The 15,582-nt window shown below is 47.7% G+C and overlaps 1 protein-coding gene across 1 annotated transcript; it reads left to right on the top strand.

Annotated features, from left to right (window-relative positions):
• Positions 1-1,242: 1,242 nt before the first annotated feature.
• Positions 1,243-12,639, top strand: LOC103613700 (hypothetical protein). Its single transcript, XM_008631528.2, has 6 exons — positions 1,243-1,821; positions 2,658-2,936; positions 4,365-4,613; positions 7,787-7,921; positions 8,522-8,641; positions 10,072-12,639. Exons 1-6 carry the CDS (start codon positions 1,761-1,763, stop codon positions 10,230-10,232), a joined length of 1,005 nt encoding a protein of 334 aa, XP_008629750.1. The 5' UTR covers positions 1,243-1,760; the 3' UTR covers positions 10,233-12,639.
• The last annotated feature ends 2,943 nt before the right edge of the window (positions 12,640-15,582 follow it).

The following is a 15,582-nucleotide window of genomic DNA, read 5'->3' on the forward strand; positions in this document are numbered from 1 at the left end:
ACTGCAAATGTGTAAATGGGCTCTGGTCTCGTTGGCTGGAAGAGAAGGTGAACTTGTGCTGGATTAGTCTTTATGCAGATCCAGTTTGCTTCTTGTTTTTCTGAGATTCTGGACATTTTGGGGTGCTGTTTTGAACCGAGCCTGCACATGCTGTCTGTTCTGTCTTGTGTCTCCCCCACAGCACTGCAAGCCTAAGCTCCACCAGCTTGCCTTTCAAGCATGAAGGTGAAATGAAGTTGAATGTGCACATCCGAGGCAGATGGTTAGCCCCAGTCTTGCAGTGGTATTTGAGAGAGATTTTCTTCATGTTATTTCAGCAGTACAGAAGGAAATGAAAGTGTTTCTTACTGTAAATACTTTTTTCTCTCTCCCTTCCTCTGCACTGCTGTGAGTGTCTGAAGACTCACTTCACTGCTTTTCTCAGAGAAGTCTATTTCTGTCTCATCTTAGATCAGTTTAGGCCTGTCCTATGCACATATGATAAAGACAGCATATTGCTGTGATAGCCTTGAACCAAACTTGTAAGTTTGGGACACTTGGAGCAGGAGGTGAGATGTAATTGTCATTAATAACAAGTCAGAGTGGCCAAACCAGTGGCTGAAATGTGGAATTTATCAAGCATAGCCAGATTGGTTGAAAAATGGTGCAGGCAAGGGTTTTACCCACTTGTCAGAAGTGTGTGTGTACACGTGAATCCACTGTATGGAGCTTCCTTAAGGGGCTGTGTCTATGTCTGTGTCCAGAGAAACAAAAGGATGAGGTTCCAGCTGCACCCTGAACCCAGCTGTTGCAGTTATTCCCCAGCACATCTGCTAAGCATCTGAAATCATCCAGATGTTGGCTGTAATGCTATAGCAGTTTACTTCCTCCAATGAGAGAGACAGTTCCTGCTATGTTGTTTGTGTAACCTACCTCGGCACAGTGCAACACCCAGTGTGCTTTAAGCCATCTCAAAAAGTGCCAAGTATCTGCCTTATGGGGCCCTCCAGATAACTGGTTCACAGTGTTTCTTCAGGATTGGCTTTTCAGTCTCATCTCTGAGATTTGCTGGGGTGGCAAACAGAGCTGGGGTGGCTTTCAGGCTACATTCAGTTTAGTTTTGCAATGTAAATTAATTTCCCATAAGTTTTACTCTTTGCCTGGGTGGCTGTATGAGCCTTTTCTGCGTGGCAGGTATCACTCAGTCACTAAAGGAGCCTGGCAAAGTTCACACTGGCAACACAGCCTTTGGGAACAGAAGGAGCGCCTTGTCCCACACCTCCTTCCTGCTGGTGAGATGTCAAGGAGCGATGGTTTCCAGTATTTCAGAAAATCAGCTGCTTTTCATGTGCAGTGCTTTATCTGATTGGACTGATTTCTCCTCCCTGGGTGGGGATGCTGCACTTCGATAAACTAGAAAAGGATGAAAGAAATAGGTACTTCTCCTTTGCCTGCTCTTGGCGTTAGCATCTTCCAAAATGGGGTGAGCTGACCAGGAGATATTTTTGCCTCCCCTCACCTCTCAGCCCTGTTCCCACTCTCGCAGCTACCTTTGAGCTGCGGGACTTTGCAGTGCACATTGTGGCTTGCATTGGCTCAGCCCGAGTTCAGTCACCCAAAACCTCGCACGTCTATTTTGAAACATCATTCAATCTGTCCGCTATGGAGTTTCTTTTCTTTTTTTTCCACTCTTGCTTCTGACATCATTTCCCGAACACTATATTCACCCAGCTCAGTAGCCAGATCATCTCCTCAGCATACGATGCACGGAGCTCTTTAAAATGGATTTCGGCTCTCCTTTTACTCTGCTCTGCTTGCTGATGACAATAACTGTTACTCAAGGTAAGTAGGATTTTTCTTTACGGGGTTGGCACAGATTTGCCTAGATGAGCAGACACCTTAATTTTGCTCCAAGATCTTTTAAGGACGCTACCAGATTTGGGGCGACATCAAATAGTGTAGCTGCTAATGCATGAAAGGGGAAGTCAGACCAGAGTAAGACAGGTTATTTTTCTAGTAAACGAAGGATAACTAACAATATTGTACTTTCTGAGTGTCCTGCGTCTGCAGAAGCTTTCCAGCGGGGAATGTAAGGTCCTTGTACGCAGAGTGCTGGCTGGAGAGCAATGTGGTCCAGCTCCCTACACTCGGTGCAACCTTGGGTTAGTCCCCAAGTTGCTGTCGCCCTGCCATTTACCCATCTCTGATTTACACACAACAACTTAAAAACGTGCAAGGGTACTGTGAGACCTGTTCAAGTTAAAACTGCGACCTTCCTCTTTGGGTGAAAGCAGCTGTGCTCCTGCAGCTGTTGTTTCTGCTACCCTCTGTAACAGGTCCATGGCATTGATGCCCTGAGGACCTCTCTTTGCACAATCTCTCATCTCTGACAGGGGCTGGTAGAGTGGTAGATGGTCATCTTAAATTTATGGGGAGAAAAGACCAGCTGTTCAGCTTTTTGTGTCCCTGTGTGCATGGCGTGCACACCATTCCTGTGCTACTGAGGTGGGGGAAGTTGGACCTTATTGAAGGCATCCCACTCCTCTGATTTTTCAATCATTGGGGATCCAACCTGTCACTAGGGTTGGGTCTGTCCCTCTTATGTCTCACCTGGGCATTTGCCTTCCTGGGAGGCAGCTGGGAGGGGATGGATGGACACAAGCTTGCTCTCCTTTCAGGCTCTGCCATCCGGACCATTGCGGTCAGCGGCGACTCAGCAGTCTTTTCTTTGGGAATCCAAAGCCTGCAGAACTTCTCCAGCATGAGCAAGGAGGATGAGAAATGCGTTACAAATGTCCTAAGTGATACTTTGTTGGCCAAGTGTGGCACTTCTGCCACTAGATGCCTGAACTTGGAGAACGGCTCCCTAGTGCTGAGGAATGTGGAGAAAGATGATGAAGGAAAATATGAATTTGTTTTTCAGAACAACACCAGAAGTTTTGCACTGGAAGTATTTGGTAAGTGGCCTTAGCAACAAAAAACTTTTGAACTTGGGAGCCTGGTTGGAAGCCTGATGCCTTGATATTCTTCCTAAGAAACTGTTTGAGCTTGCAGGAGCTATAGGTGCCTCTGGGAATGATGCCAGTCTCCCTCCTGTCCCCTATGGCCTCAGAATTCCTGCTCCCTTTGATGTGCCTGCTCATCCATCTGCAGGCAGCAAAGACAGAAACAAAGTCACTTCTGTACAGGATCCAGCTCATTGCTTGGGTTAATATGGAGAAGGCTTAGGAGGGTTTTTCCTCCTGAGCAGACAGAGAGCATTGCTCTGGTCCTCATCATCACCGCTCCTTTTGCAGGGCTTTCACTTACACAGGCTTCTAAGATAAATTGAAGTGTACGAAACTGTAATGAAAATGTCTGAGCAAACTGCTCTCAGTGAAGACAAATGATCCCTTACGCCTTTTGGGTGCAAACAGGCGGAACTGCTGTGCACAGTAGGTCAAAGATGTGACTCCTTGGTATGAAGAACAGGGGCTTAGACTGGAAGTAGTCAAAGACTGCAGAAGTGTCCTGGGTTTTACCTCCATTTCAGTGGATTTGCTTTGGGAACTTTTGCCTCCTCCTTCTGTTCTGTTGCCTCCCCTAAGCTAGGGAAAACTTCCACAGCAAACATATTCCTGGAGGCAGGGAATTGTAACTGATGATGATGTCCTAGAATAAGAAAGTGATTTCTGAGGAAAGTTATTTCCATGGATGGATGTTCTCAGTGTTACTCCTGCTGTCATAAAACCATACCAGTTCTCTATCTAGTTTGTATTGGCAAATGTAGGAAATAGGTTTGCTATTGTAGAAGACTGAAAGAAAGAAGTTCAGGGAAATGTAGTAAGAGCAATGATCCATTGATTCATTCTAAAATGTCCTAGTCTGGGTACCCCATCTAACTGCAGGTGTCTTGTGTTCGTAGCCATGTTGGCCATGGTTTGCACCAGCTCCTCTCTAAAATGGGAGAAGGGGCAGAGGGACAGCAAAAGTACAAACCTCTGGTGGAGGAGAGGGCTGAGACTCTGTTATCTGCTGATTACAGAGGAGGGCTCTGGCTGGCAAATAATTTGGATGTTTCTACCATCCCCTCAGACCAGGGACTTCTATTTTTTGGTTTTTTTCAGTGTCAGTAAGGAAAACGAAGAGATGCCACATTTTGGTGGCATCCCCAAAACAGGGACCAAGAGTCACTAGCAGGGTGGGCAGTGGTAAGCATTTCAGGGCAGAGTGCAGGCACTCAAGAGTCTGGTTACTTGTTTTTCTGCTCCCTTTATACAGTAAATGTGGTGGTACTGAGACTGCTGGTAAGGGATGCTTCTGTCCAGCTCATGTTCACTGCTGAGTCTTCTCCTCACCTCTCTCTTTCCTCCCTGTTCCCATTGCCCCATGCTGTGTGTGACCAGAGTTGACCATTGGTATCCAGTGCTTCCCTGATGGGACTGCAGAGTTGTCCTGCAACGTGGCCAGCAACGAGAACATGGTCTTTCGGTGGCTGCTGAATGGCACCCACCTGAATGCTGAGGGGGCTTGCATTAAGAATGCTGGGAAAATGGTTCACCTGGACAAAACTGAGCCTGGGAAGTTTGTATGTGAAGTTTTGAAGGGGAGCCATGTCACAAGGACCAGGCCCATTACACTGTCTTGCAGCTACGGTGAGTAACAGCGTCTCCAGAAAATCTTCCTTTTGGTCTCTTGCAGCAGCAAACCGAGTTGTTGGTGTCCTCAAAATACCAAACTCTTCTCTGGCATCTGCCTTTTATATTTACCAAATCCTGCCTTTAGAAAGTGACCCCTTGGTTTCCTTCTCCCTCTCGGGCCTTGGACTGACACAGCCTGCAACCACAGATGGGATAAGTTTGTTGAGAAAGTTCTTTTACCCAGCTCTGCAGCAAGGATGGATCTCCATCTGTCTCTTTTCCCACTTTTTGGTGATGGAGATTTGCACCCTTCTGTGCACCAATCCTCTATGCTGCTTTAGAAACACAGGCTGCTTCCTACTCTGAAAAGCATCCATGACCCAGATGCTTTCCAGTTTCTGTGCATCCCCATAAAACCCCTTCCCCTAGTTCAGCCCTGTTGCTGCTGGACTCAGTTGAGGTGTTTTGACTTGTCTCTTCTCCCCTTATGTAGGCCTGAAGCATGAAAGATTTGCTGATCCATACAAATGTCTCTCCATCAGCCCCATACCATCAGGAGTGGGTAAAGACACAAGTCATTTACTGATAGAATGTAGGGGTTTCTTCCCCTCCATATTCTTGCTCAGGCATGTAACTCTGCGAGAAGGCTGAGACTTTATCCATTTGCAAACTATTCATAAATGCTGAGTATTCTTCTTGAATGAGGCCAGAGTTTAATGAGACAGAAAATCTGGATCCTTGGGTATAATTTGATTTGCACCTCCAGTAGTGAAGGTTGTTCTACTCTCCGGCAGCAAAGATGGTTATCAAAGCTACATCAAAGCTACAGACATAACTTAACCATAAGGTTTTTGACAAATTTAGCTGTAATTAATTTAATCATCTTTGCCACTAAAGAAACTGTACTCTAGCATTTTAGAAACGCTCCAGCTCCATGGCAGATACTGTCTGTTTTTCTGTGGCTGGCATGCAGCTGGTGTGAAAGCAAACTTCCTGACCTAAACCCTGTGTCCTGTGTGGAGGCATTCAGCACAAATGCTGTGGGCTGTCCGTGCCTGGTCCTGTTGGCACCACTGGCCAATCTGTGCAAATTTGGCATTTGTGGCTGTGGAGCAGTGATCTGAATTTTGCCCAGTTAAATTGGTTGGAGGCTGTTCAGTGCAGTCAGACCCAAGCTGGCTGAGGCACTGGGGAGCGAGGATGTGAACATCCGTGAGCTGTTCAGTCAAGCCCTGTGATAAATCACACAAGTGCTGACAGATTCCATGGTTGATCCTAGGTGGCTGCCCAGTCCCTGTTTCCTCTTGGAAAGCTCACGAGGGAATTTAGTGATAGCTCTGTTGGGATGGACACACACATGGATGTGTATTTGGAAGGAAAGCGGCAGCAATTCCACTTTTTAGTCACCAAATGCAACCACATTTCTAAAAAGTGAATTAAAGCAATTCTGAATACCAGTAAAATGAAGAGGGAAATGGGTTCATTTAATTTAATTGGAGGCTAACTAATTATTTTTGTGGGATATTATTTGCTCCAGGCAAAGGGCTGAATTTAGTTTTTCCGCTGTAGGTATAAGATCAGTGTAAAAACGTCCATTTGGGCAACCTGTTGGCTGATGAAATTAATTTTGAGTAATTGTTACCAAAAAGCAATTTGGCAGAAATGCCGTAAACGTCCCAGGCAACAAAGGGCTCTGAACACAAAGAATTCAGAAGTTAAGGAGTCAACATATATAAAAGACTTTTATTGATTAATCACTTGTTCATTGCTTATTTTTAACACAGTAATTTATCTCAAAAAGACCTTATTAACAAGCAGCAAATTTTTAGGAAACAGATGCAGGAAAAAATTTCCCACTTACACTTTTGACAACATTCTCTACGCTTATATCAACTAAAATCATTCAGTAAATTATTTCAGAGTTGCTGAAAATTTTTAATTTTGAATATGGATTTTTTGGAACTTGGTAACTCTTCTTAAAAAGACTGGAACAAGCACTCTGGAAATACCATGAGCACCTGTGTGCAGCTGTTTTTACCATCCTGGTGAGTAGGTAGAGTATGATGGTGTGTAGTATATCCTGGAACACTTAAAATTCTTCCTAGTCTCTGGAGACACGGAGCAATTAGTGCTTTTGAGAGCTTGAAAATAAGCTCCAAATGAGCCTGTTGGTTGCTGCAGTGCAGTGCTGTGCTGTGCAGGCGTGTGTGCTGCTGAAAAGGAGTTAAATTATTCAGAAAGGGATGGCACAGGCTTACCTAAGGAGTTTCAAGGAATTTATATTCTCGTTAAAGTGGAGCTGCATGGGGTTTTTTGCATATGGGAAGGAGAGTTTTCCTAGTGGCTACCCTAGGTTGGAGCAAATTGTCTCAGTGAAGGAGCAAGCCTGGATGGGTCTCCCTTGTGCATGTCTGTGATGCCCTCTACCAGCTGCCTGCTCAGCAGCAGCGAACGTGTAGGTCTGCCCTGTCAGAGCAACCCTGAGCAAGGGCTGCTGAGCTGGGTAATAATTACCACTGACTTGTGCTGCCCTTCTGCTCAGCCATCTGCAGCCCTCACTCCTGCTGCGTGTTCCGCACACTCCTGGCTGGGCAGGAGAACGGAGCGGAATCCTTCCCTGAGCAGCAGCGGAGTCGGGGAAGGATTTTTTTTCCTACAGCTCTGGCTCGAGTGGCCAGTCTTTGGTGCCTGAGGCAGTGCAGGCTCTGATGAGACTTGCTCTGGGGTTGGTGCACTCATTATGCGGTCTCTGATACTCATAAGCGGAGTCTCTGATACCAGCTCTGAGGATAGACTCTGCAGCTTTTCCTTCAGCTTCCTTAGGTCTCCCTCCTCAGCTGCCCGTTTTCGTACAACTTGTTGAAATGTAGTATCTTTCAAACCACCACCCTCCCTGCTAAATTTGGTTAAAACTTACAAATTGCCGTGGATGCCAGTGGTCAGAGCAGGCAGAAGCGAATGCGCACAGCTTAGGCACACAGGCCTCTTCTCCTAATGAAAAATTTCATGCTATAATTAAACAAAGTGATAAAAATCACAAAGTGCCACCACTCACAGTATCAGCTCCCGTGATCCAAACCAAAGCAACAGTGACGTCCACATGCTCTAATCTGGCTGTAGGGTTTCTCCCACTGGGAGAAAGGAGCTTGTCCACCACGGTACCTGACAATGCTGTGTCCTTCTCGCAGACCTGCTGCGGTACCCGGGGTTCATTTACATCCTGGCAGGGTGTGCAGCCGGTGTGCTTATCCTGGTGGTGGCTTTGCCTGCAGCCGTATGTTGCTGCATGAAGAGGAGACACAAATTCATCCCAGTGCCTTCAGGTGAGTGGGGAATGCTGTGACCCCCTGGGGATGAGTATTGGAGAGGACAGTGTTTGTGCAGGCTGGGGTTGACATGGCTTTAGAGTAAACTGGGGTCAGCTGGGTGGCTGCTTGTCCTGCAGCCTGTCCTCCCTTGACCTGGTAGAGCAGAAGTCTGCTTGCTGGTAGGCAGCTCTTACGGCTAGCAGGGTCTTGAATTAAACCCCACTTTTCCTTTACTCACCTCATACTTGTCACCATGTGCTCCTGGCCAGAAAAAAACCCACAACAAAACTTTTCCTATGGGCAATAACATTGAACCTCATTCAGGTGTGATCCCAAAATGACCTGAAGGTTTCTGATGGCACCAGTCAGCACCAGTCCCTGAGTGCAATCTGCCCGTGCCACCTCAAGCTGTGATCCTGCCAGCATGGCCAGGCTGGTCTCTGTCAGGTTGGCAGTGGCACTCCATTCTCGGCATCTGTCCGCTCTGGGAGTGGAGCCAGTGCCACATGAGGAGGGGACACAGACACGTGTGGGGGGTCTGGCCTCACAGCAGACCTGCCGAGGCTGGGGGCGTGGGAGGCCTCTTCCTTCAAGTCTCTGGCTTTGGTTTTATAGAGGAGGAGAAGGATGATGGATTAACAATGTCAGTGGTGTCCAGCGAAGGCATGAAGAGTCCCCCCAATGGAGACCGTGTCGAGGCTCAAGCTGCCCAAACTGACCATCCTCCGAAGCCTGGTGAGTCCAGTGACTGGTGTGAAGTCAGACAGATACCTTATTTAGGAGGGACACAGTGTTTGTGTGCGGCTGGTGGGGGTGGAGGTGACAGTAGAGAGGGGCCTGGGACATGCCAGCACAGGGAAGGTGCTGCAGCTTGTCCAGGAGCTGCAGCAGGGCATTTTTCAGTACCTTACTCATGCCATGAGAGGTAGGGGCAGCCATCCCACAAGCATCCCACAGAGGGTGCTGCCAGCAGGCTGCAGACTGCCTGTTCTGCTATCTCCCGTGTTAAAACACATACCTCAAAACCAGCAACCCCCCCAAACTCCCCCAAGCAGTTTTCCTGCAATTTTCTCAGCCCTCTCCCCTTCTCATCAGTAACGTTTTATAAAAATCGGTGTTGTTTTTGTAAGCAGTAATCTTCAGGACAGCATGAACCAATATGCTGAGCTGTAAACAGAGCTAAATCCCATCAAAGCCAGAGGCTTGTGTATTTTCTTAAATTGAGGCTGAAGTGGGAATATGGTCACATTTTAAATTCTTCAAAGAAATTGAGCATAAACCCCCACAGCTTTAGCACAATATGGTCAAGAGAGTGCAGTGATAAAAACCCTTCAGATATCTCCTGTTCTGTAAGTGCTTGATATTAATACTCCATTTTTTGCATTATCTTTCCCTCAGTTTTGTTACCCAAATAAAAATGCTGGCAACGCCTTGCCTAGTAATGCACCATCATCAGCTGAAGTAGGTTTAGCAGAGATGTCATGAACTGGAGCAGCGTTACAGAGGTCATAGCCTGGTCTCAGCACTGCTGTCTCCATTTCTGGTGTCCTTCACTGTACTGTGCACAGCCTCTTGTAGCTTGGCTGTGCTCTGTGTGTAACCTTGGATGCTCTTTGCTCTGCTTTTAAAATATTAAATGCTACTCATGAAGATAGAGCAAGAAAGAGGGGAAAAAAAAAAGTCTTTCAGGTCATTGTTTAATATTAATATACTTCAAGTGTAGAGCTTTTAATGAAAAATTCACACATTAGAAGTTTGACTAAAAAAGTAGCCCATATTTAAATTTTTTACAATTAAGGAAAAAGCAGAGGTATGCGTGGAAAGTAGGTGAGAACATACTAAATGTATGCTCTTAGCCAGCTTTAATTATTCAGATGTAAGAGAATAGATTTGGCTTTAATATTTTGGTACTAAAGGTTTGGTACTAGCAGTACTAAAGTACTTTGGTATTAAGAGGCCAGACACCTTCAATACCAAAGTGCTTTAAGGCATGATGGATAGCTCAGTAAATGATTAGTTACAAAGAACATTGAAATTTGACTTGCAGATGCCTGGTGAGGGGACTGAGTGGATCAGGCACCCTGCAGCATTAGGTACCAGGGGAAGAATTTCTATGAGGGTGAGCCATAGTGTGGGCACTCATGAACCATTTCTCCCTTTTCCAGATGCTGCCCAGATTGGTCAAGGTGTTGAGCCCCAGTCACTGGCAGAAGAAAACTTACCAGTGCAGATAGAAGCTGAGGAAATGCCGGATCCTGAGGTCATAGTTGATATGGAAAGCCAGGAAGATGCCTCAGACTGTTTCCCGGATCCAACTGATGACTGATCTGACATGCTTGCTGTTCCACCCTGAAGCCTGTGACACTTGTCCTTTGCATCCCATAGTCTCACTGTGTCCGGAAAATGTTAGCAGGGAAAAGATGTTAGGTGTCAGACCTTCTAACCTCATTTAAAAAGAAAAAAGAAAATATAGAGAAAAGCACACGTGTGGCTGCAAGGCTGCACTGCCGTGGCCTGGCAGGTTCACTAACAAATAAAACCGGGCAGCTCTTTGATGCTTCGCCTGATAACAGAGCTGCAGCTAAACTAAGGAGCCCCAAGGGACAGCCTGGAATGAGACGGGCGGCTCCTCCTGCTTCCTGCCCACCCCATGCCTTGCCGTGTCTTTGCCAGCCAGGGGCAGGCACTACAGGCAGGTTGAGGTGGCCTGCCAGTCCCAAGGCAGAAACCAAGGACCTGCCAGAGATTTCCTGAGAAAGCCTCTTCTCGGGAGACTTCAGGGCATCTTTTTGCAGGCCCTGCCAAGGAAGCTCAAAGGAGGTCTCAGCTTGGTATCTGCCGTGCCCGGTGCTTATCTGAGTCACTCCTCTGAGCTCCAGACCTTGTGATTTGGCCCTCACCTCTTGCTGCCTGGAGCAGGAGCAGTGGTGGCGGCTTGAAATTTGACTTGCAGATGCTGTGTGTAGATCTGGGGTGATTCTGGCTTTGCTCACCTCTTGGTGCCCCAAATGACAGAGGGTACAGGTGACCTTTCACCAGAACCCAACTGCTTGGGCTGCCCCTGAGCTAAGCCAGCGCTGGCACTCGCTTGCTTGCCTGCAGCAGGAGGGGGCCGGGGGCTTGGGGCTGCAATTTTGGCAGAAACCTTGATTTAATGCTGAGATTGTTTATCAGTGCAAGCATTAGTGCCTTTAGTGTAATGGTTTAGCTACTGCAAGCTGATGAAGGTGGCCATCTGCCTGTGCATGTGGGCTTGTTCGGCACTGTGCTATTTGCACAGACAGCAGCAATTTATAGAATCTCTTAGGTAAGTCTTGCTGCTACGCATGTGCTGTTCTGCTCAGGGGAGGAGTGCCTGTGGAGCAGCGGGGGTAGACCTGCAGGGAAGAAGGATGTGGTGAGGAGAGGGCAGGGACTCTCTCATGCAGCAGGTAGCTGGGTCCCAGCAAAGATGCCAGGGGCTGCAGGGAGTGCTGCAGGATGTGCTGCCAGAGCAAGGTATTTACTGTATAAGACAATTTTAGCAGTCGGGGTGAGGTGTTAAATTGGTTGTCGGTGTTAAATTAGCCTGCTGGGCTAGAAAGGCATGGTAGAGTAAAAGCAGAGATGGTACAGATTGGGACCAAAAAGGATGGGAAGGTATGTACTGTGTTCCTCTCCTCCCTTGCCATTTCATCCCTATTTTATATTGTGCTGACAGTGTGAATCCCTTGGAAATGGATTTAAGACATGCCTGGTGAATGCCATCCAAGGAGGGCTGCGAGCACCCCAGCAGAATCCGAACTAAACCCAAGGCTTCTCTCCCAGGTGAGGGAGCTGGCGGGAAGGCTGCACGCTTCCCTGGGAGTCCTTCATCTCTGTGTACTTGCCAAGGCTCTGCATCAGTGACACCCAGCCATAGGTGATTGTTCTCCTTGTTTCCTTGTCCCGTGCTGTGTTGGTGGTGATTCAGCCTGCCTCTGCTCTTAAAGGCTGCCATAGGAATCAGATTTTCCACGGTGAGAGGGAGGTGATAATTCTTTTCCTTACGGTGCTGTTCTAACTCCTTTCAGTATAAACATTCCTCAGAGGCTGTGAGTTGAATGACAAGAGTGTGACACAGAGCTCTCGGGGTGGCAGCACAGAAGCAACGATGCTGGGTGAACTGTGTCACCGGGCCAGTGTCACCAAAAGGGGGACAGCCAGCTTTGCTTCACTTTTGCACTTTCTGGCAGGGGCAGGAGGGGACAGTCGACTCCAGCAGATGCTTCAAAGGCTGAACAGTGCTCTGAGCTGCACTGGGGAAGGTGGCAGTGTTTCAGTGCTGAGGCTGAGAGAGCTGCCAGCCTTGTCCTGCTGGGCTGGTGCATCCCGGCTCCAGCTTGTCCTAGTGCTGCCTTCCTGCTGCCAGCCCTGGGAGGGCTGCGGGTGCCCAGCAGCAGTGAACACCACCATTGTTGTAATCCCAGTCCTGGAAGGATTTTTCCCGTTGAGATGGGAGTCTGAGATGCGAGAGGTCTTTGTGAGACAGATTGAACCATGGCTGATTTTCTCGCCTTTACAGCTGAAAGTGCCGTTCAGCAACGGGGCAAAAGTTTCTGTTACTGTGAGGTCAGGAGAGAAATGATGCAGCCTGTGCTCTTCCTTTAACTCTGTGTTCATGCCCAGCTATTGTCCTTTTTTGGTGTTTTTTTTTTTTTCTTTTTCCTTTTTCCCTGTGATTCATTTTATTCCAAATAAAAAGATCTGTTTTCTACCTTGTTTCAGAAATGTTTAAGTTTTTTATTTAATAATTGTCTCTTTCTGGTTTTTACAGGAAGTACAGGCTTGTTTTCAAATTTATACACAGACAAATAAAAGCAAGGTGATAACAAGTTACTGCTGGCTAGAGCTGACTTGGGTGGTCAAGGGCAGAGAGATCATGAGGACATTCATCTGAAGTCAGCCCAGGAGAGGCTGTAGGAGAGTGGCATATAACTTGTCCCTGGGCATGGGTGATCCCATCCTGCAGCCTGTAAACCCAGCACTCCGAGGAGCCATCTGCCTGAATTTGCAGGTGTTTTCCAGCCTGTGGTGCTGCATCTCCCAGGAAACAGCAGGGACACTTCCTGGCCTGGGTCTGACAGAGGAATGGGGTACGGATGGGCATGGTGCTGTCAGGAATCTGACCAGAATCAGACGTGCCTGGGCTGCCTCCGTGGGGCTCCTGGTAGCTTTAGTGAGGCTGTGCCATGCCAGCCCTGCCCTCTCTGGGTTGCTGAGAGAGTCCTTGGTGTCAGGGTGCCTCTGGCCTCCTCTGGGGAGCTGGTGCTTTCCAGGTGATGGGAACTGCCAGTCACTGTCCTCTCCGGCCACTGGTCCTGACTGGGGAAGGCTGGGAGTAGTGCAGCTTCCACCCCTCTGCTAATCAAGTGCTGGCAGGACAAGGGGAGCTATGCTTTGTGGGAAATGTGGGTGTTTTGGGATGTGATATCCACCCACCAGTGGTTTATAGCACTATACAGAATGGAGGTTTAGATTTGTATCTGTGTCAATGCTTCATGGTGGGAAGAGAGGAGTTTGCTTGTGGCATGTGCTAAGCAACAACTGACATGAAAAGCAATATGTAATCTTTTCATCATGTAATTCATTTAGTTTATGAACATAAAAGGAGAGCAGAGAATGAACTTAATTGACTTAAGATCAAAGTGAAAGCAAAAGCAAGCAAGAAATGTGTTGTAGAATGGTGAGCAGAGAAAGGGGAATGATCCCTGTAGATTTCTTTTAGCATTCAGGATGAACTCATCCCCACAAAATTCTCATGTCAGAAAAGCTCCCACATCCCAGTAATGAAACAGTGCTCTGTTTTTCAACCTCTACCACAGGCTGCTCTGCCTGATGTCCCAAGGGTTGTGGATGTAGCCCTTGGGGTGCTCCCTCAGAGCCCAGCATGGGAGCTGAGGCAGCAGTTTGTGTGGAGCTGCAGGACCAGCCCTCCCTGTTACCCTCAGCTCTACAGGAACAATGGAGTAGAAGCTGGTGAGTCTGAGGGCAGATAGACAAAGCTGATAATGGTCAGCTTACAACAGCAGATGAAGCATTTGTACTGAAGAGAGATGCAAGCAGTGGTTGTGTGAACTTCTGATAGAAATCTCTGTGTAGTTGAAAACAAAGCTCTAGATTTTAGGCATGTACATGGTAAGCTCATGTCACCTTTCATGAATTATTGCACCTCATTTCAAAACAAGCAAACAAGAGGTTCATGTGTGACTCAGCTGTAGAAGGCACTGTCACAGATAGATATATTTAAAACCATTTCCAGCAAATTCTCGTGGTGCTGTAAGATCCAAACTGTAGGTATTATTACCATCAGGTGAGAAGGAGAGAGATGCCCCACAGATTTCCGTAGGTAAACACACAGAACCGGTACCAGAAGTGGGCAAGAAAGGCAGCGTCACCCATTTCTGCCTGAGGTGGAAGCAGAATTCCGTGATGTGTCATTGCAGAAGCTTGGATTAGCATATGGATATTGCTTGTTCCTTCTGCTCCATGCCTGGGTGCAGTGAAACCCTGCCTACACTTCACCACCCTGAGCACATACAATGCACCCCTCTCATCCTCTGGTGTAAAGCAGGCTGGGAAAGCCCATGACCAGACATTGGGGACCCTGGGACCTTTGACAACTACTGCGTCCTGCATTGGTTTTGTTCTGAGTAAACGCTGCATTTCCTTTCTGCAAGATTACATTACTCATCTCTCAGGCAGAGGATGTGGCTGCAGACAGCTGGGGAGTCTTTACCGAGAACCTAGAAGGCCCTAAGCCCTTCTAAAGGGCAAGCAAGCAAATCATAGAATCATAGAATCATAGAATCATAGAAATGTTGGGGTTGGAAGAGACCTTAAAGTTCATTTAATTCCACCCCCCTGCTGTGGGCAGGGACACTTTCCACTAGATCAGGTTTCTCAGAGCCCCATCCATCCTGGCCTTGAACACTTCCAGGGATGGGGCAGCCACAGCTTCCCTGGGCCACCTGTGCCTCACCACCCTCACAGAATAGGATTTCTTCCTGATACCCAACCTAAACCTACTCTCTTTCAGTTTGAAGCCATTGTCCTACGTCCTATCACTGCATGTCCTTGCTGGCAGGTGTTGTTTTAATTATATCAACATTAACTTAACTTTGGTATGATCACTTAGCAGATTTCTTTGGGCTGTGCAGGACCACAGGGAAGTGCAGCAGTCTTTCTGGCTGCTCTCCCTTGAATGGCACTCCTTGAATTGGTGGCTCCAGGTGGCTGAAGGGCTGAAGTGAAGCTCTTGGTCGGCTCTGGGGCTGAGACAGCCCCAATTCCAGCCCTCTGGGTCACCACCAAGTGAGCTGGCTGAGACGCAGAGTGTTGATAGGGTCTGAAGAAACTGTTCCCTGCCTATACCAAAGCAGACTGCCTGGAGGGCCAAGGATGTTGAATGATCAGGAAGATGAGGGAGTTGGGGTTGGGCCACAGAGACACCCACCCTAAAGAGCACTTCAGGGTGTTCCAATATGGCTAAACCCCTGAGCTGGAGAGGAAGTACGTTCCAGCGGTATGTGAAGAGCACAGAGCAGCTCTGCCTATGCATGCTGATGGCATCATTGTCACCTTCATGAAGATATTTCCTGCCTGAGGTGGGATTTCAGCCCCAAGCAGCTTCTAGTCCCTGAGGTTCCCCCACTCTC

Source organism: Corvus brachyrhynchos, unplaced genomic scaffold (assembly GCF_000691975.1).
Source record: "Corvus brachyrhynchos isolate BGI_N302 unplaced genomic scaffold, ASM69197v1 scaffold152, whole genome shotgun sequence".
Taxonomy (NCBI): Eukaryota; Metazoa; Chordata; class Aves; order Passeriformes; family Corvidae; genus Corvus; species Corvus brachyrhynchos.